The sequence below is a fragment of the Carya illinoinensis genome, chromosome 11 (assembly GCF_018687715.1).
Source record: "Carya illinoinensis cultivar Pawnee chromosome 11, C.illinoinensisPawnee_v1, whole genome shotgun sequence".
Classification (NCBI taxonomy): Eukaryota; Viridiplantae; Streptophyta; class Magnoliopsida; order Fagales; family Juglandaceae; genus Carya; species Carya illinoinensis.
This window is the reverse complement of record NC_056762.1, coordinates 1,216,951-1,232,886: the sequence shown is the minus strand read 5'-3', so window position 1 is coordinate 1,232,886 and position 15,936 is coordinate 1,216,951. Positions and strand designations below refer to the sequence as shown.

Below are 15,936 nucleotides of genomic sequence, written 5' to 3'. Positions count from 1 at the left end.
AATTTAATTAGAATATAATTATTATTAACATTTAATAATACTTTTTTAAATATTAATTTAATTAGAATATAATTACTATTAACATTTAATAATACTTTTTTAATATTAATTTAATTAGAATATAATTACTATTAATATTTAATAATACTTTTTGTAATATTAATTTAATATAATATAATTATTATTAACATTTAATTGGTAGAATTACAAAATATGAGAAAATAAATTAAATAAAAAATTTATTAATTTAATAATATTTTATTATTATGTAGAGAATAAATGGCTAATCCAATGTGTGAATTGAATTTTGATAGAGTAGGCAAATGTAAAAAAGTGTTTTTTTGGTCAAATTTAAAGATGAATTTGGCAAAACCAATGCCAATGCTCTTAGTCATGTGACTTGCAAGAATAGGGAGCCAGAGCACTGTACATTATAAGCAATGTTAAATAATATACAAATTTCGTTTAATTTTTTTGAAAATGAATATGTTTTATTTTTAAAAAATAAATTTTTAATGTAAATTTTAAATTTAACTATTTTTTAAAAGAGAATACGACTAATTTTCATTATAAGGTTGTAAAATTATATATTAGTATTAAATCTACGCATAAATCTTTAAAAAAAAATAATTAAGACCGATAGAAATTACTGTAATATATTAAATCTAATTTAATTTAATGGATAACGATAAATTACGTCTGCCAATAAATATTTTTTTAAAAAATAATTTAAATGAACAAACGTATGGTACGTATCCAGAGCTTATAATGCAGTAGCTGTACAGAGACGACTTCATGCACAGTATGATGCACACGCTCACTCACAGGTCATCAAGCAGGCGCGCCTGCTATCTTTGATGTGACATCACTATGTAAAAATATAATTTATATATTTTTAATTTTAAAATAAATATATAAAAAAATAAGTTAATAAATTTGTGACTCAGCACTTCATGCGGCTTCGGGCTTACAAACACGACTCTTAGTTAAATTAGGCCGAGTATCATTACCTTACCTTATTTTATTAATGATTTGCCTAAAAAAAATATTTAATGGGACCGCATATCCAAGTCTTTGTTTTGGATTTGTGGCGGAGTGGTCGATTTTTCCGCCCCCACTCGTTGTTGTACTGTCGAATTTGGGAGATAGGTCCATCTTTGTCTAACGACATTCTTAAATCCGAGTAAAAGTTTATCGAAAGTTTCCCAAATCCAACTCCTATGCCCGAGCAACGAAAGGAAAGGACCAAAATTAGCTTCTTCTCGGCCAAATATGCAAAAGTATTGGGCTGGCTTCATTGATTTTCAGATCATCATATACATATACATATACATATATATATAGAGGTTACAACATCATTCTCCAGCTTGATAATGAATTGGAATTAGCAGCAAAAAATCCCCTGAAAAATTATAATCACAAAAAAAATTTATAAAATTAAAATTATAAATTGACATATTTTTGTTAGATCTTAGAATAGTTATTATTGGAAAGTCATGAAAAGCAAGGACCAACAAATATCCACCGAAAGCTATAAAGATTTGAAAACCTGGTCTTGCAAGGATATATACATAAAAGTAATGTTAGCGTAGTTATAAAATATATAAACGTCACATAATCGTTTTAAAAAAATTGATTTTTTTATATAAATTTTATATTAATTTAATTTTTTAAAAAGACTGTAATATCTATACATCCACGACTACAAGAGCTGGGAGACTTTACCACGACCCACGAGAAGGTTTTTCTTTGGTTTGAAACAGTTGGTCCTCGAAGAGTTTAATGCTCGCACGCTAAATATAAAAAAGAGAGAAGGGAATAGAAGCAGAACAGAAAAGGTTTTAACTTTTTACTGCTCTCATGGTCATATCGATTCTTTCCAGCAAAACACACATTCTTAATCACTTTATGTCCCTTTCCTTGTGGATCTTTCTTTGTCCATGCTTAATTTGTACACAAATCCAGCCTTTGTCCATTTACTCCGCTGGATCTTCCTACCCACCTTTCTAAGATCTTATACCTTTTTTTATATTTTCGTCTAGCTTTTAAATTTAAGGTAAAATGGTAAAAGTAAAACATAAATAATCTTATTTATTAAACATTTACTAAAACAGTTATAAAATGCTGAGAAATGTAAAAAAAGAGGTTGTATAAAAAAAAGAAATTTACAAACTGACTTGTGCAGTCGGAATTAGATTTAATTAAAATTAATTTAATTTAATTTAATTTTAAACTAAATCTAACATTCAAATATTTGAGACCTTGTTTGGTTAACCAAAACTAAAAATTTTATCTTATCTCATCTTAACTCATCATTACAACTTTTTCAAATTCTCATACAAAATATAATAAACAATCTAACTTTTTTAAATCTCAATACAAAATTTATATTCAAAAATTATAGAGAAATTATATTATAACAATATTTTATTTATTACTATTTAAAATATCTTATCTCATTTCATTTGTATAACCAAACGAGACCTCAACTTTTAAATTATTAAACTCATCTCAATTTAAAATTTCTTTATACGAAAACTCACAACCTTTTTCAACTTAATACATCTTTACACGTAAAATACACAATCTTTTTCAATTTCTCATAAATATATTCAAAATCATCTTAAAACTCACTTAATGATTTCAACTTAAAAAACTCAACTCATCTCAATTCAACTCAACTGATCAACATTCAAACGAAACCTTATTTAAGGTGATATATCAAGTTGATTTTACAATAAAAACAAGTTTGCAATCTAATATATCTTACCTAAGATTTATTTTGTAAGGTACTATGTAAATAGAATATTTCTCCAAAATGTTATAGGAAACATCAATTATTGATCATCTTTTGTTGGCTTTTTTTCTATTTTGTAATTACTACATGGCAATAATTGATAATATAAAGTTGTATCATAAATTTCTTCACCTAGTGTAGAAACAAACCCTAATAATAATTAAATAAAAATTTATGATTTTTTCAACCTATGTACAGAAAAACATAACGTCAACGAAAGGGAAAAAGTTGGATCTCTCCCATTAATAATACAGGATTTTAATTAACATTTAGCATTTAATTCTGTATCATTCAATATCATCTTCAACCTCAACCATCCCTCCAACACCATCGGCGCCATTGTCCACTGCACCTACCTCGTCCAACCACCGCTCCATCGGCATGCATTCCAGCTTGTGCCGCAGCTTCCAATCAAGCGCTTGACACCCACGCGAGCAGTAATTCACCTTGCCACAGACCGAGCACCGCCGAAACTCGTGCGACCGCGTCTCGACCCGACCACACCCTCCGTGTGAGCACAGTCTCAGTTCCTGACCCAGCCCTCCCCGGCTCGACTCGAACCACTCCTTTAAAAACCGGTTCACTGGGTGCGCCTCCGCTGCCGGCACGTTGCACCCGAAGTCGCTCAACAGCCCTCCGCAACACGGACCGGTTGAGCACGGCAAGCTGTCGTTTTGGTGGGGTCGGCGCCACGTCGGCGACGAGCGGGAGCGTACGACGGACGCGAGCTCTCGCGCGTTGGCTTGGACGAGGAGCCGGCGTCCCTGGGCAACGTTTTGGCGGGCTCCGTAGCCGTCCTGGAGGCAATGTCCAAGCTCGCGAAGCGCATCCACGTGACCGAGGAAGGCGGCTCGGGCACACAGAGCCACGCCGGCTTGAAGGTTCTTATCGCTCTTGGATCCTCCGCTACCGTTGAACTGTATCACTGCTAGCGAGTACAGAGCCGGCGCGTGGGACTTCATCGCCGCCTTAGCCATAAGCGAAGCGCCGCTTCCTCGGTTTTGGAAACAATAAAATCGGATCTACAACAGAAGAAAACGAAGAATCAGTTAAAAATAAAACAACATACCGAAATACCGAAGTTCAACCTATAATAAATTAACAATTTTCAGAAATAAAACTACTGACCATTCCTAGAGTATAGGAGGCTTCGACGTTGCCGGCGTTAGCACACAGTTTGAGAAAACGATGAACGGGTTCGGACCAGTTTTTGGCTTTGATTGCAAACGCCTTTGGCCCTGCTTTGGATAAAACCAGAGGATGTAGACCTAAGCGGTTCAGTCTTTTGCATCTGTTGCAGAAATTAGCCCCATGAAAAGAGTTTTCACAAAATAAGGAGAAGAAAAAGAAAAGGAGCATGATGCATATATATAGGCGTACGTACGTGAAGAGAATGTTGATGAGATCAGAGGGGGAAGAAGCGGAGGAGCTGAGCTTGCAGAGGATGAAGACGACGAGATCGTCCGGCAAGCCGTCGAAGAGATCAAGATTCTCGGGGAGCGAGGTTCTGGTTGGAGTTCTTGGCTTCTTCCTGAACAACATGGCTAGGGCGGTCTTGGTTTCTAGCCTCTATACTGCATGTTGCAAGCGTAGGAAGTGTTAGAAATTGGAATGGCGGAGTGGGGTTCCTGATCTCAAATATTCGGGCGGAATGTGTCTAAGGGGCATCGTGGCTATATATGGCAGAGAGGAAATGGAGAGTGGAACCTCAGCGTCAGCGACGTCTGCAACAGGTAATGTGGGTTGGGTCCACGTGTGACTTAATTAATTATTTAACCTAATTACACCACGTCCCTAACCACGAGCGCTCCCTTCCATTTTTGATTTCCCATTTTGCAAGTTTTGCGCCTTCTTTCTGTATTACAAGTAAATTCGTGTATATAATTATCTTTTCTTTTCTATTTTTTTTTAACTTAGAAATACATCTAAATATATATTATCATAGTTTAAATAAAAATCATATTATCAAGTCAGTATATATAACACACTTAATATAATATTTACATAATATAATTTAATTTAAAATATAAATTTTAAAATCTGAATATTATAAATAAAATTTTATCATTTAAATGATTAAATGATGTATATTATATATTTTATACACTAATTTAATAATAGAATAACTCTAATTCTATACATAATATACGATGTGGATTAAAAATCTATGGGTTGGGAGGGGGGATAGTAATTACTAATTAGGTTAGTAACTAAATATGCATATGTTAATAGCAATGAAAAAGATGTTAGTAACTAATTAAATACATCTTATTATTAAGTTATATATATATCTATACACACACATATGTGTGGTGTCTGTAAGATTCGGATAAATAGAATCATAAATATCCAAACTCAACATATGAAAATACTTATTTAATTAACTTTTGATAATTTAATGAATATTAAATCCAAAACAAAAAATGTACTCGAAAGTTCGGTGCCCATGCATTAATGATCTTTCGTTGAAAATTTGTTGTAGATAAAGAAAAAGTTACTTGTCGCAGCCAAGTTGACAACTTTGAAATTGTAAGCAAGTGCTTTGGTTTGGCATTCATTTAGCAAAGAGAATAAATATTGAAACGACTAAGTGCTTTGGTTTAGTTTCATGAATATTTGTGGTGCTCAAGCGATTGGTCAAAGACGGATTATAAGAAAAATAAATAATTGTGATCAATTAATAGTAACGAAAATACTATTAACAATCAATTTTAGTTGTTAATAGTCTTTTCGTTACTATTAATTAGTCGTAATTGTCTATTTTTCTTGTAGTGACGTACTTTAAGCGGACCAATTTGATACTTAGCTCTTTGTTTTTTATTTTTTCTTAATTTGATACACGAGATGAGGGGTTTTAAACTCAAGTTCTTTGTTTGGAAAATCAGATAATATGTCATCACCATCAAACTCTTGAACAGATGATATTTAGTTGAATTATGGGTAGCTAGCTTTTTTTTTTTTTTTTTAACCTATGTATGTATAATATATATAGAGAGAGAGAGCTTGCATACATGCCCATAAATACTAATATCCCGGTTCAAAAATCAACCACTTAATTATAACTAATTTACCTTCAAAATGCAAATAGTAACAAGAGGTGCGCTACTATGCATTAAGTACGAGGTTTCATTAACGTAACGGCCAATTAATGACTTTTGTTGATAAGTAGTACCGTGTGATGGTCACCATATTATATATACAATTGGTTTAACTTAAGAGATCAGACACCAACGTCTTAACCCTAGCTAGCTAAGTGCATGCCCTGCGGCTAGCTAGCTACTTTGGATAAAGAAAAGCCACCTAAAGTGCATCCTACTCGATCAATGATCTGCGTATATCTCTTTATATATTAATCTGAGAGCTCTCTCTATATGTATATTAAACCCCACAAAACTGCAAGCCCGATATATAAACGTGCTCTTTGACTACAATATATATATTAGAGTGACGGAAACGCCAAATTAAGGACTTAGATCTAACTCAAGTTTTAATTAATACATATAATGTGAGACAAATGATATTCGAAGCAATTATAACGTCAATAAGCATTAATATTATCGATGTTTATCGTTATCTGATTATAACATTGTACGTTGCTTGCACCAATCAAGTCCACTTGATCGGTTCGTGTGTACGTAATATCGTGATGATTGATCTCGGTATACTTAAGGTTTAAACAAGGGAATAAGGCCTTATATATATGTGGAGGTACTACTTCAAATTAATTAATTCATGTGTACGTAAATCAAGCTAATTAATTAAGCTACATGATATTTATTGTGTTGTTGACAATGATCAATATAAGTTGGGACTGTTTTGAATTGGATCGGAAATGGCCGGGAATGTAGGTTTGGATCAGGTTTGAATTTGAATATCATGTGGATCGAGTTGGTGGAACCGAACAATAACAAATTAATGATCTTTTTTCCACTGATCACAACGAAAAGCTAAACATCAATGAAGAATCTCTAGCTCGGTTTGGTAGGAAACGATTGCGGCATCAATACTGCCATATGCCCCGGCGCCCATCTCTTAAACCTTTTTCATTAATCTTCACCTTTTTTATTATTCCTTTTTTTCTTCCTCTGGATTCACTAAATTATAACACAGCCTAATTATCAACTTTAGAACATATATAGATGCCTTAAAATTTCTTATCCAACTCTACGACTTAGAATGAGAGAGATAGATAGACGCATTCAATGAGTTTCTTAATAATTATTAATCATCTAATACTATTAAGAAACTCACTCAGGCAATAATAAATATTGATAAGTGTTACTGTCACAAAAAGATTATTTCATAAATTGATATGATTTTATATGATACATTAGATTTACTTTACAATAAAATTAGTTTTACAATCTAATATATGTAGTACATCAAGTCACGTCAGTTTGTAAATTTATTTTTGTACATATGATCTCCTTGTGATTGAAGTATTTCTTATAAATATTGTATAATACACATTTATGTGTATATCCGGCCCTCTCTCACTTTAGGCTTTTGTGTTAGATCAAAAACTCTAAAAAATAAAAATTTGTAGAAAGCATTAATTAATCACAAATTATCGGTGATGTAAATATTTAAAATAGGTAGAAAACAATTGTAACCGGCCGGTACATCAATTGCAACATGCATGCATGCTTGGGTACTAGGTAGTTGTTGAGAATCTTGAGATCAGCTAACTTCATTCACCCTCATGACGCGTGACAAACATGATCAAACTCGAGTTAATTGGTAAAGACCTAGACCGGGCTGCGTTCAGATTTTGAACAAAAGGTAAGATGGATTCAAATATATATATATATATATATATATGCAATACGTCACGTATATAACACAATTTGATCATTGACATGAATTCTAAGTATTGTCGCCGGATGACAATAATTTCCTATAAAGAAAAAAAGCCTGAGACCAAATAAAAGAGAGAAAAATAACTAGAATTAATAAATTAATAAGAAGAAAGCCCCTCACGGCACTTGAAAAGAATTTCATAGCTAGCCCATTAAAATCTTGGCATCGAAGATTCTTAATTAATACAATTCAATCGTAAGTTGTGATTTGTGAGCAGTGGTGTGAAATTAGTAACATGAGTGTTTCACGCGTCAAATTGAAATGGCATGGATCGATGATGAACGAGTTGATATTACATATATATATATATATAAATATGATTTGACAACTCAACAATCTCGTTGGTTTAATTATGATATCGTATGTCAAAGTATTAGTTGCTCGGTTCTTGATAATAGGTAGTCCAGCATTTAATGTGAAAGGGATATGTCTGATTTAAAATCTCATGTCAAGTTTGAACTTTCTGAAATCACTGTAAGAGCATATATAGTTCAAGGGCAGCGCTACAGCTACAGCTACAGCTAGTTGTAGCATGTGTTTTTATTTTTAATTTTTTTTACATATATATTTTTTTAATATTTTATTTTATTTTTTATAAAAAAATTTACAATATTATTAAAAAATACTAACTTAATTATTAAATAAATAAAAAAAAGTCAACGATAACCCCCAAGAGAGCTACCGACAAGCATTTCCCATAGTTCTATGATCTATCAATTGACCCGTGGTAAAAGGGAAAACCATTCTATATATAAATAAATAAATAAATAAATAAATATATATATATATATATATATATATATATATATATATGTATATATACCATGCCTTAATCAATGGAGTGAGTGTTGTAGGAAAAACACCTAGCAGCTAACTAATGAGGAAAAGGGTTTCCTTGATAATATGAGATAGATGAAAAATTTATAAATATTAATAGTAAAATAATTTATGAATAGTAGGAAAATAATTTGAATTAAAATTTTTATAGAGTTTTGGGAAAGCAAAGAAAAAAACTAGTTAAATAAAAAAATTATAAAGTTAAAAAAGGATCAGAATATAAGTTTTTAATATTATTTTTGTTTTGAAATTTGAAAAAATTAAATTATTTTTTGTGTTTGCTTGTGAATTTGGGAAAGTTAAAACTATTAGGTAATAATTAAATAAAAAATTTGAAAATCTAAAAATTTGAAATTGAAAAATATTTGTGTTTAAATGATGTTTGGATGTTGAAATGAGATGAAATGGGATAAAATAGTTTAAAAAGTTTGTGAAACCAAACCAAGCTTATTTCTCAGTTTGAATTACCATAAAAATCCCTGAACAACAATACCTATATATAGCTATTCAACTTTTAATTTGTATATTATGATATCATGAAAATGATATTTGCAATCCTGAAGTGTGCAGTCTTTGCGCACTTCTTTTGAAAAAAGTGGATAAATATTAAACTCACATGAAAAAAATTATTTTTTTAATAGGAAACCTCACTTTTTTTAAAAGAGTACATGTTGACTACACACTTTAAGACAGTATATAGCATTATATACCCTTATTACACATATGCAAACATTTTGATCTTGATTCTTGACTTTTATGCCTCAAGTAATGCACAAAATTTGAAACTTTTTATCTCAACTATTTAATCCAACATTGGTGATAATTCACACTTGATTATAAGAACTATATATGCAAAATAAAGATGAGAGGTAGGGGTACCTTAGAAATTGAAATTTGGCTTCAAACTTAGAAGGTTATAACATTAGTCTAGGGAGTGGGAGGATATTGAATACGAGGTAAAAATTTTTTTCTCTTTTCTCTCTAGAAAAGGGATGAAGTGCGGGGTGTGATAGTGGCACGAGTAAACAATTATAACAAAATTTGATTCTCAAATGGTGGTGGGCCAAGGTGAGAGAGGATTATTATCTAGTAGGATTATTCTCTAGTGGCAATGGTAGTCAAGTGGGGGAGGGATTCTACAGGCTACAATGGTACGTGGTCGAAGATTTAGGGAAAAGGGAAATGCTGGAGGAAAAATGGAAGGGGCTTAGGCTGCTGGAAGAGGAGAAAGTTGGCATTGAGCTTGATGAAGACTCTTCGATTGAGTTCATACATAAGAAACAAAGAAGCGTGTTGGGGAGGATTTGTTCACTGAGGTCAATTAGCAAGGAGGTGCTGGAGTCGATAATGGCAAAATTTTGAAGGATAAGAAAGGCGACAAAGTTCATTGAGATAAGTCTAAATGTTTTTGCTATTATCTTTGAGGACATCACTGATAAACTGAGAGTGTGGGAAGAGAGACCCTGGTTGTTTGACAAGCAGGTGCTAGTTCTGAAGGATTTTGAGGGGTATACACCCTTACATCAAATGAAGTTTGGCATTGAAAGTTTTTGGTTGAGAATCCATAATTTGCATGTCTCTTGTCTGACAAAAATGAGGACTAAACAAATTGGTGGTTCAGTAAGTAAGGTAGAGAGGGTTGGTGTGCAGGAAGACGGGAGTGGTTGGAAAAATTTCTTAAGGGTTCAAGTTCTCTTGGATCTGACACAGCCTATTGCTAGGGGTAGAACTGTGAATGTGAGAGGGTGCATTTTTTGGGCCCCTTTCAGTTATGAGAAATTGCCAAAAATATACTTCTCATGTGGATGCATTGTTCATGGAGTGAATGGGTGCAATGGGGGTCAAGGTGACAATGATGGGATGGAAGAGCAGTATGGCTCTGGGCTGAGGGCCAAGCTGATTAAAAAAACAAGGAGCTATAGTGGTGACACATGGTGGAAGGAGGAAGGTAGTAATTGGAGGAGGGATTGAAAAATTGGGGCATTACGGGAGGAAAGATGGAGTGAAAGAGGGGAAATATGGTTTAGGGAGTGATAAGGAAGAGGGTCAAAGTAAGGATGGGAATAAAAGGAAAGGAAGCTGGGAAGGGGCAAGTTAGTACTACAAGGGGTTTAATGAAGTGGGAAAAACCAAAATGTGGAAATGTGAAGTTGAACTAAGATGCTTCACTAGATATAAAAGGGAGAAGAATGGGGGTTGGAATCATAATTAGAGATGAGGAGGGAAACGCTTTGGTTGTTGTTTGTGATCAAAAGGCTAATGTGGATAACCCAGTGGTGGCAAAGTGCTATGCTTTGAGGATGGCTTTGGAGCTATGCAGTGAACTCAACATACATAAGGTTGTTTTTTAAGGAGATGCAATGAATGTTATAGAGGTAGTGCAACGTGCTGAAGAGGAGCTGTTAGTTTTTGGCTCCTTAGTTGATGATGCAAAGTTTTTCTTTAATAGAAGATCACTAGAATATTCAGTTTGCTTACAGAGAAAAAATTATAGTGGCACAAACTTTAGCTAAGAAAGCTTTAACTTTGATAGAAAAAACAGTTTGGATAGATCTAGAGGATGTACCAAACTTTGTAGCAAGGAGTCTCGAGTTTGATAAACGTTGTATTAACACTAGACATTGAGAAATGAAATACTGAGGTATTGTTTAAAAAATATATATATATTTATATATATGCAAAATAAAAACGTATTTAGGACTCACTAACGGGGAAAAATCTCGCCCACAAGTATAAAAAGAAGAAGAAGATAGAACTACATAAGATGAACTATTATGTCACCCTTAATTTCTTTGGGAGCTTAGAGCAGAAGAAGTCTTTCTTCTTTCTTCTTGGTTTGCTTTCTGCCTCGGGCTCGCTTCCTCTTGGCCCTTGGGGCAACCCATGCTTCCTCTTGGTTTGCTTTCACCCTTAATATTGTTGCTTATTTGGACTTGAAGAGGCAGAAATTAAGCACATAATTTGCTACGATATATCAATCACACATTATCAAAATATTATTTTTCCTCGGTACTCAAAATAAGTTTAATCACTTTTATTTTTCTAATTGGATTGTTTTACTTACAAATTGATACGTAAACACTGTTTATCATCGAACCCCGCTAGTTTAGAGCTTGTTTGGTTAGAGATTACTTCATCTCATTATTAAAACCTTTTCAAATTCTCTCACAATATATAATAAACAATTCAGCCTTTTCAAATCCAAATTCATGAAATTTTTTAAATTTTAAAATAATAATAATATTAAAAATAATATTATAATAATATTTTATTCAACTTTCATTTGAAACATCACATCCCATGATCTCTAAATCCAAACAAGCAATATTTTTATACTAGCTAATAAGATAAACTTTAATATAATAATGTATTAATTGGCATGTTAATAAATAGGCTTGTAAATAATTTTTTTTCTCTTTTTAAATACATAGAAATTAATTAATGAATGGTCGGTACCTAACTACTTCAGCAGAAATACACGCATGATTATTGTGACTCTTTTGTTTTTCTCCTCGATTACATAGTCATGACCTTAAGCAAATTAATAATGCACAAAGGGGCCACAAACTTGTTGCTTAGAAAAGCATGAAAATGACTGATGTAAATGGTAGTGCTTGATGAATTAACGCATGCACGTCTCATGTTTTTGTTTACATTCACTGATCATCATCGATGAACCCCACATCGTCGTTATATATCCAATTTATGTGCATGAGAGAGAGAGAGAGAGAGAGAGAGAGAGAGAGAGAGAGAGAGGCACTGAATTACAGAATATAGTACATGTGATTACTCCTCAGAGGCATTATTACAGCACTAATTGCATACACATGCATGCTTGAATATATATCAAAACTTGAGAGCGGCAAAAAGCCGAAGGATAGATTGCTAACTAGTGTGCGAGCATGATAGCATCCACCCCAATTATTTCAATGGATAATGCTTCAGTCATGACTGTTTTATGGCTTACCAAACAAACAGATGCTCCTAAGCAGCCATCACTGCATTTTCGGGGCTGCCGATGGGGACGAATATATACTAGAGACCAGGAATATTTAAGAATAATATTGATGAGGCTGAGGAGTTCTAAAACCACTTCTACATGGGACACTTTTATGTAACAAATCATTGAGTCTGATCCTAATGATCAAAGCATAGGAGAGAGACCCCATGCATGAGAATCGCTGCAGATTAACATCATACGTAATGATTAACATGCTGCACTTGCTTCTCATGCTGAAAGCTGCATGTACAGCCAATGTATGATCAGTACGTACTTCTACTTTCTGAAAATAGTGAACCGAATAAAGATGTCGAATAAACAGAAAATCTCAAAATAACCATTAATTCCTTGGTCAGTTGCTAAAAGTAAAAGGTACGTACATATTCAAAATCAAATTCTGGTACGTACACGAAGGCCTTCTCAATCCGTTCATGCCATGCGCAACTAAAACGAGATTGATCTCTTCAATTCTTGAGAGAGATGGCTAGTACTATAGCTACATTATATGGGCTTTTGATCATGTTGTATATATCTTTTATGTGTCACAGTTATGTGCAACTCTATTCCATTATTTAAAGAGAGGCGGACATGCATTGAGATGGATGTTTAGTGGTGACAGATCTGAAGTATGCGAGGGCATGTAACATTGATCTCCGGAAGACTGGTGGTGGGTGGGCTATCAAACTCTTTTGTCTCTTAACAATATTGCAAAGAAGCCTGGACATCAAGCAACTTGTGATTATATTTGCTTTTGGGATCTGAAATTTCTTTATTTTTGTGGGATCCACCCAATTTTGGAGAATAGACAGCTGATGTAGAAAGCGCAAAATTATTGGGATAAATAAAGATCATTGAACGTTATGGAAAGGAAAATGATTAAGTTGCTTGCCTATCCATTTCAATGATTTCATTATTAGCTTTTGGGTTTTAACAATCAACCTTGCAATTAATCAAACATATTAGACCGAATCTTCAGAGAATCGGCTAGCTTTTACAATGGGACTTCTGATATTCATATTTAAAAATAAATAATAAAAAAAATAGAAGACCCTACAACATCGATGAAGAAGTCAATTTGAAGCTCCCTCATGCAAGCAAGCAGATAACAGTATGTAGAGCCCAATTATCAGAGGGTCCAAGCCTACAAACTTTATTCAACAGCTCTAAGCTTAGCCCAGAACCGTGGGCCATTCAATGGCCCAACACAACAAACGCTAACGTAGATCTCCACTGCCACTTGGCAGCCTGCACACAGTGACAGCGCGCACACAGAAAGCTCTGCCTCTAATACTCCCCAAGTCTCCAAAACGAAGCTCCGTCCCTATGACCTCTGTCTCCACGACGATTATTGCAAGCAGGGAAACGAATCTAAAACGGGACGCAGTCTCTGAGATATATCATATTTATATATATTTAGAGAGAGAGAGAGAGAGAGAGAGGTGTTGGAGGTAGAATTCAAGGAGTTGCTGCATGATCTGAATCTCCCAGCCAATCTCTTTTTGATCCTTCTCATTGTGCTTCAATCGATAAGGTATATCCAATTCACATGGGGCATATATGTACATATATGCATTTTTGTATGTAGCTATATAACAATTCATGAATTTAAAATTAATGGATCTTAGCTTGAATTCTGGATTTTACGTATTCAGACGAAATACTTCATACTTGAATAAAATGGAATAAGAACAAAATCTATGTTCTAATATATATTGATGGTGTAGCTCTGTTGACGTAGAAATCTTTGTTCTGATCTATATTGATACTTTTTGGTTCTAAAATGAAAAAACAATTTCAAAATAGAAACTTGCCTTTCTTTGTGTAGCTTAGTTTTTTAATATTTAGTCCAATTTTACAGTATGATTTAACATAATTGCTCGATGTATAACTGAAGCGGCATTCTTTTTTCTTGTCCTGTTTTTGGTGTGTTTATGTTTAGTCGCTAATAATATTCGGCATTGGTAGGGTACAATTTAATGTTTTATGCATATTACTGTGTTGGTGAGGAAGAAATTGACAACTTTCTATTTTGGATTTCCTTGGTCTCATAAGATGGAAAATTTTAATTTTGGCCCGATATGTTTTGTTTTTATCCGATTGTACTAAGAATGTTTCATTTTGAAAGATAACACCTTTTTTTTAAAAAATTTTTTTAATCTGTAATTTATTTTGTAGCTATGATTGCCTGTAGAACATCTCACGAGTCCGGAAGAGGCGGTATCCATTCAGCGTTTGAAAGTCCCTGTGGTGAAATGAGTAGCGTTAATCATCAATGGTAATATTAGTAAATCATACCTTAATTGCCGTGGTGGCAGGATATGAGTGCAGAGGTGGTGGATAGCAATCCTTATAGCAGGCTAATGGCACTTCAGAGAATGGGAATTATGGAGGGCTACGAGAGAATACGGGAGTTCTCAGTTGCCATAGTTGTCTGTATTTATCTCCTCTTTCAGTATTTTTTTTGTTGCTATAGAATGGAACTCTGGTGCACAAGAACACATTTTTGTAATGCACATACGGTTTTGTGTGTGAATTGATAAGTGTCAAGTTTGGTCTGAAATCGCCTTTCCCTTGGGTTCCTTTCATTATTTATAGAAAGAGTTACATATATGTTGCTGCAGAATTTTCTATACACGTAAAGTATTTCTTACGTTAACTACAACCCATACGTTAAGTATTCTGTACACGTAAAGTATTTCCTACGTTAACTACAGCCCATACGTTAAGTATTCCCACGTTATCTACAACCTTATTGTCTGCTATATACAGCTAGATATATATATATATACCTAAATTATCCTTGTAACATCCCCCCTCAAATTGATGCTGGTAGATCGAGAAGCATCAATTTGTCAACCAAGAACTGATGTCGATGCCGAGAAAGAGCTTTAGTGAATATGTCTGCAGTTTGACGTTCAGTGGAAATGTGAGGGAGAGTAATAACATGTTTGTCAAAGGATTCACGTATAGAATGGCAATCGACTTCAATATGTTTTGTACGCTCATGGTAGACAGGATTAGCGGCGATTTGAATAGCACTAGTATTATCAGCATGAAGAGGAGTGGAATGCAGCTGAGGAAAACCAAGTTCACCCAATAAACCACGAAGCCATGTGATCTCAGAGCATGCGGAAGACATAGCACGATACTCAGACTCAGTGGAAGATTTGGAAACTCTGTCTTGCTTCTTACTCTTCCAAGAAATGAGTGCATTGCCTAGGAACATGCACCAGCCAGTAACAGAGCGACGAGTATCCGCACATCCAGCCCAATCAACATCACTATATCCCACCAATTGTAAGGAAGATTCTTTAGAAAAGAACAACCCACGTGTAGAGGTGCCCTTTAGATATCAGATAATGCGACGAACAGCGGCTAAATGAAGATGTCGGGCAACCTGCATAAATTGACTTACTTGCTGCACAGCAAAAGAAATGTCAGG

General features: G+C 33.8%; 1 protein-coding gene across 1 annotated transcript; it reads right to left on the bottom strand.

The window, feature by feature from the left end:
• Positions 1-2,951: 2,951 nt before the first annotated feature.
• Positions 2,952-4,461, bottom strand: LOC122280588 (F-box protein At5g50450-like). The gene is made up of 3 exons (XM_043091550.1): positions 4,182-4,461; positions 3,926-4,088; positions 2,952-3,819 (listed from the first exon to the last, which is right to left on the bottom strand). Exons 1-3 carry the CDS (start codon positions 4,337-4,339, stop codon positions 3,085-3,087), a joined length of 1,056 nt encoding a protein of 351 aa, XP_042947484.1. The 5' UTR covers positions 4,340-4,461; the 3' UTR covers positions 2,952-3,084.
• Between the last annotated feature and the right edge of the window lie 11,475 nt (positions 4,462-15,936).

Coding starts and splice junctions, on each gene's coding strand:
- LOC122280588 (XM_043091550.1), bottom strand. CDS start 4,339: ATGTTGTTCAGGAAGAAGCCAAGAACTCCAACCAGAACCTCGCTCCCC. Junction 4,089..4,181: donor CTCATCAACATTCTCTTCAC/GTACGTACGCCT, acceptor TTTCTGCAACAG/ATGCAAAAGACTGAACCGCT. Junction 3,820..3,925: donor CCTCCTATACTCTAGGAATG/GTCAGTAGTTTT, acceptor CTTCTGTTGTAG/ATCCGATTTTATTGTTTCCA.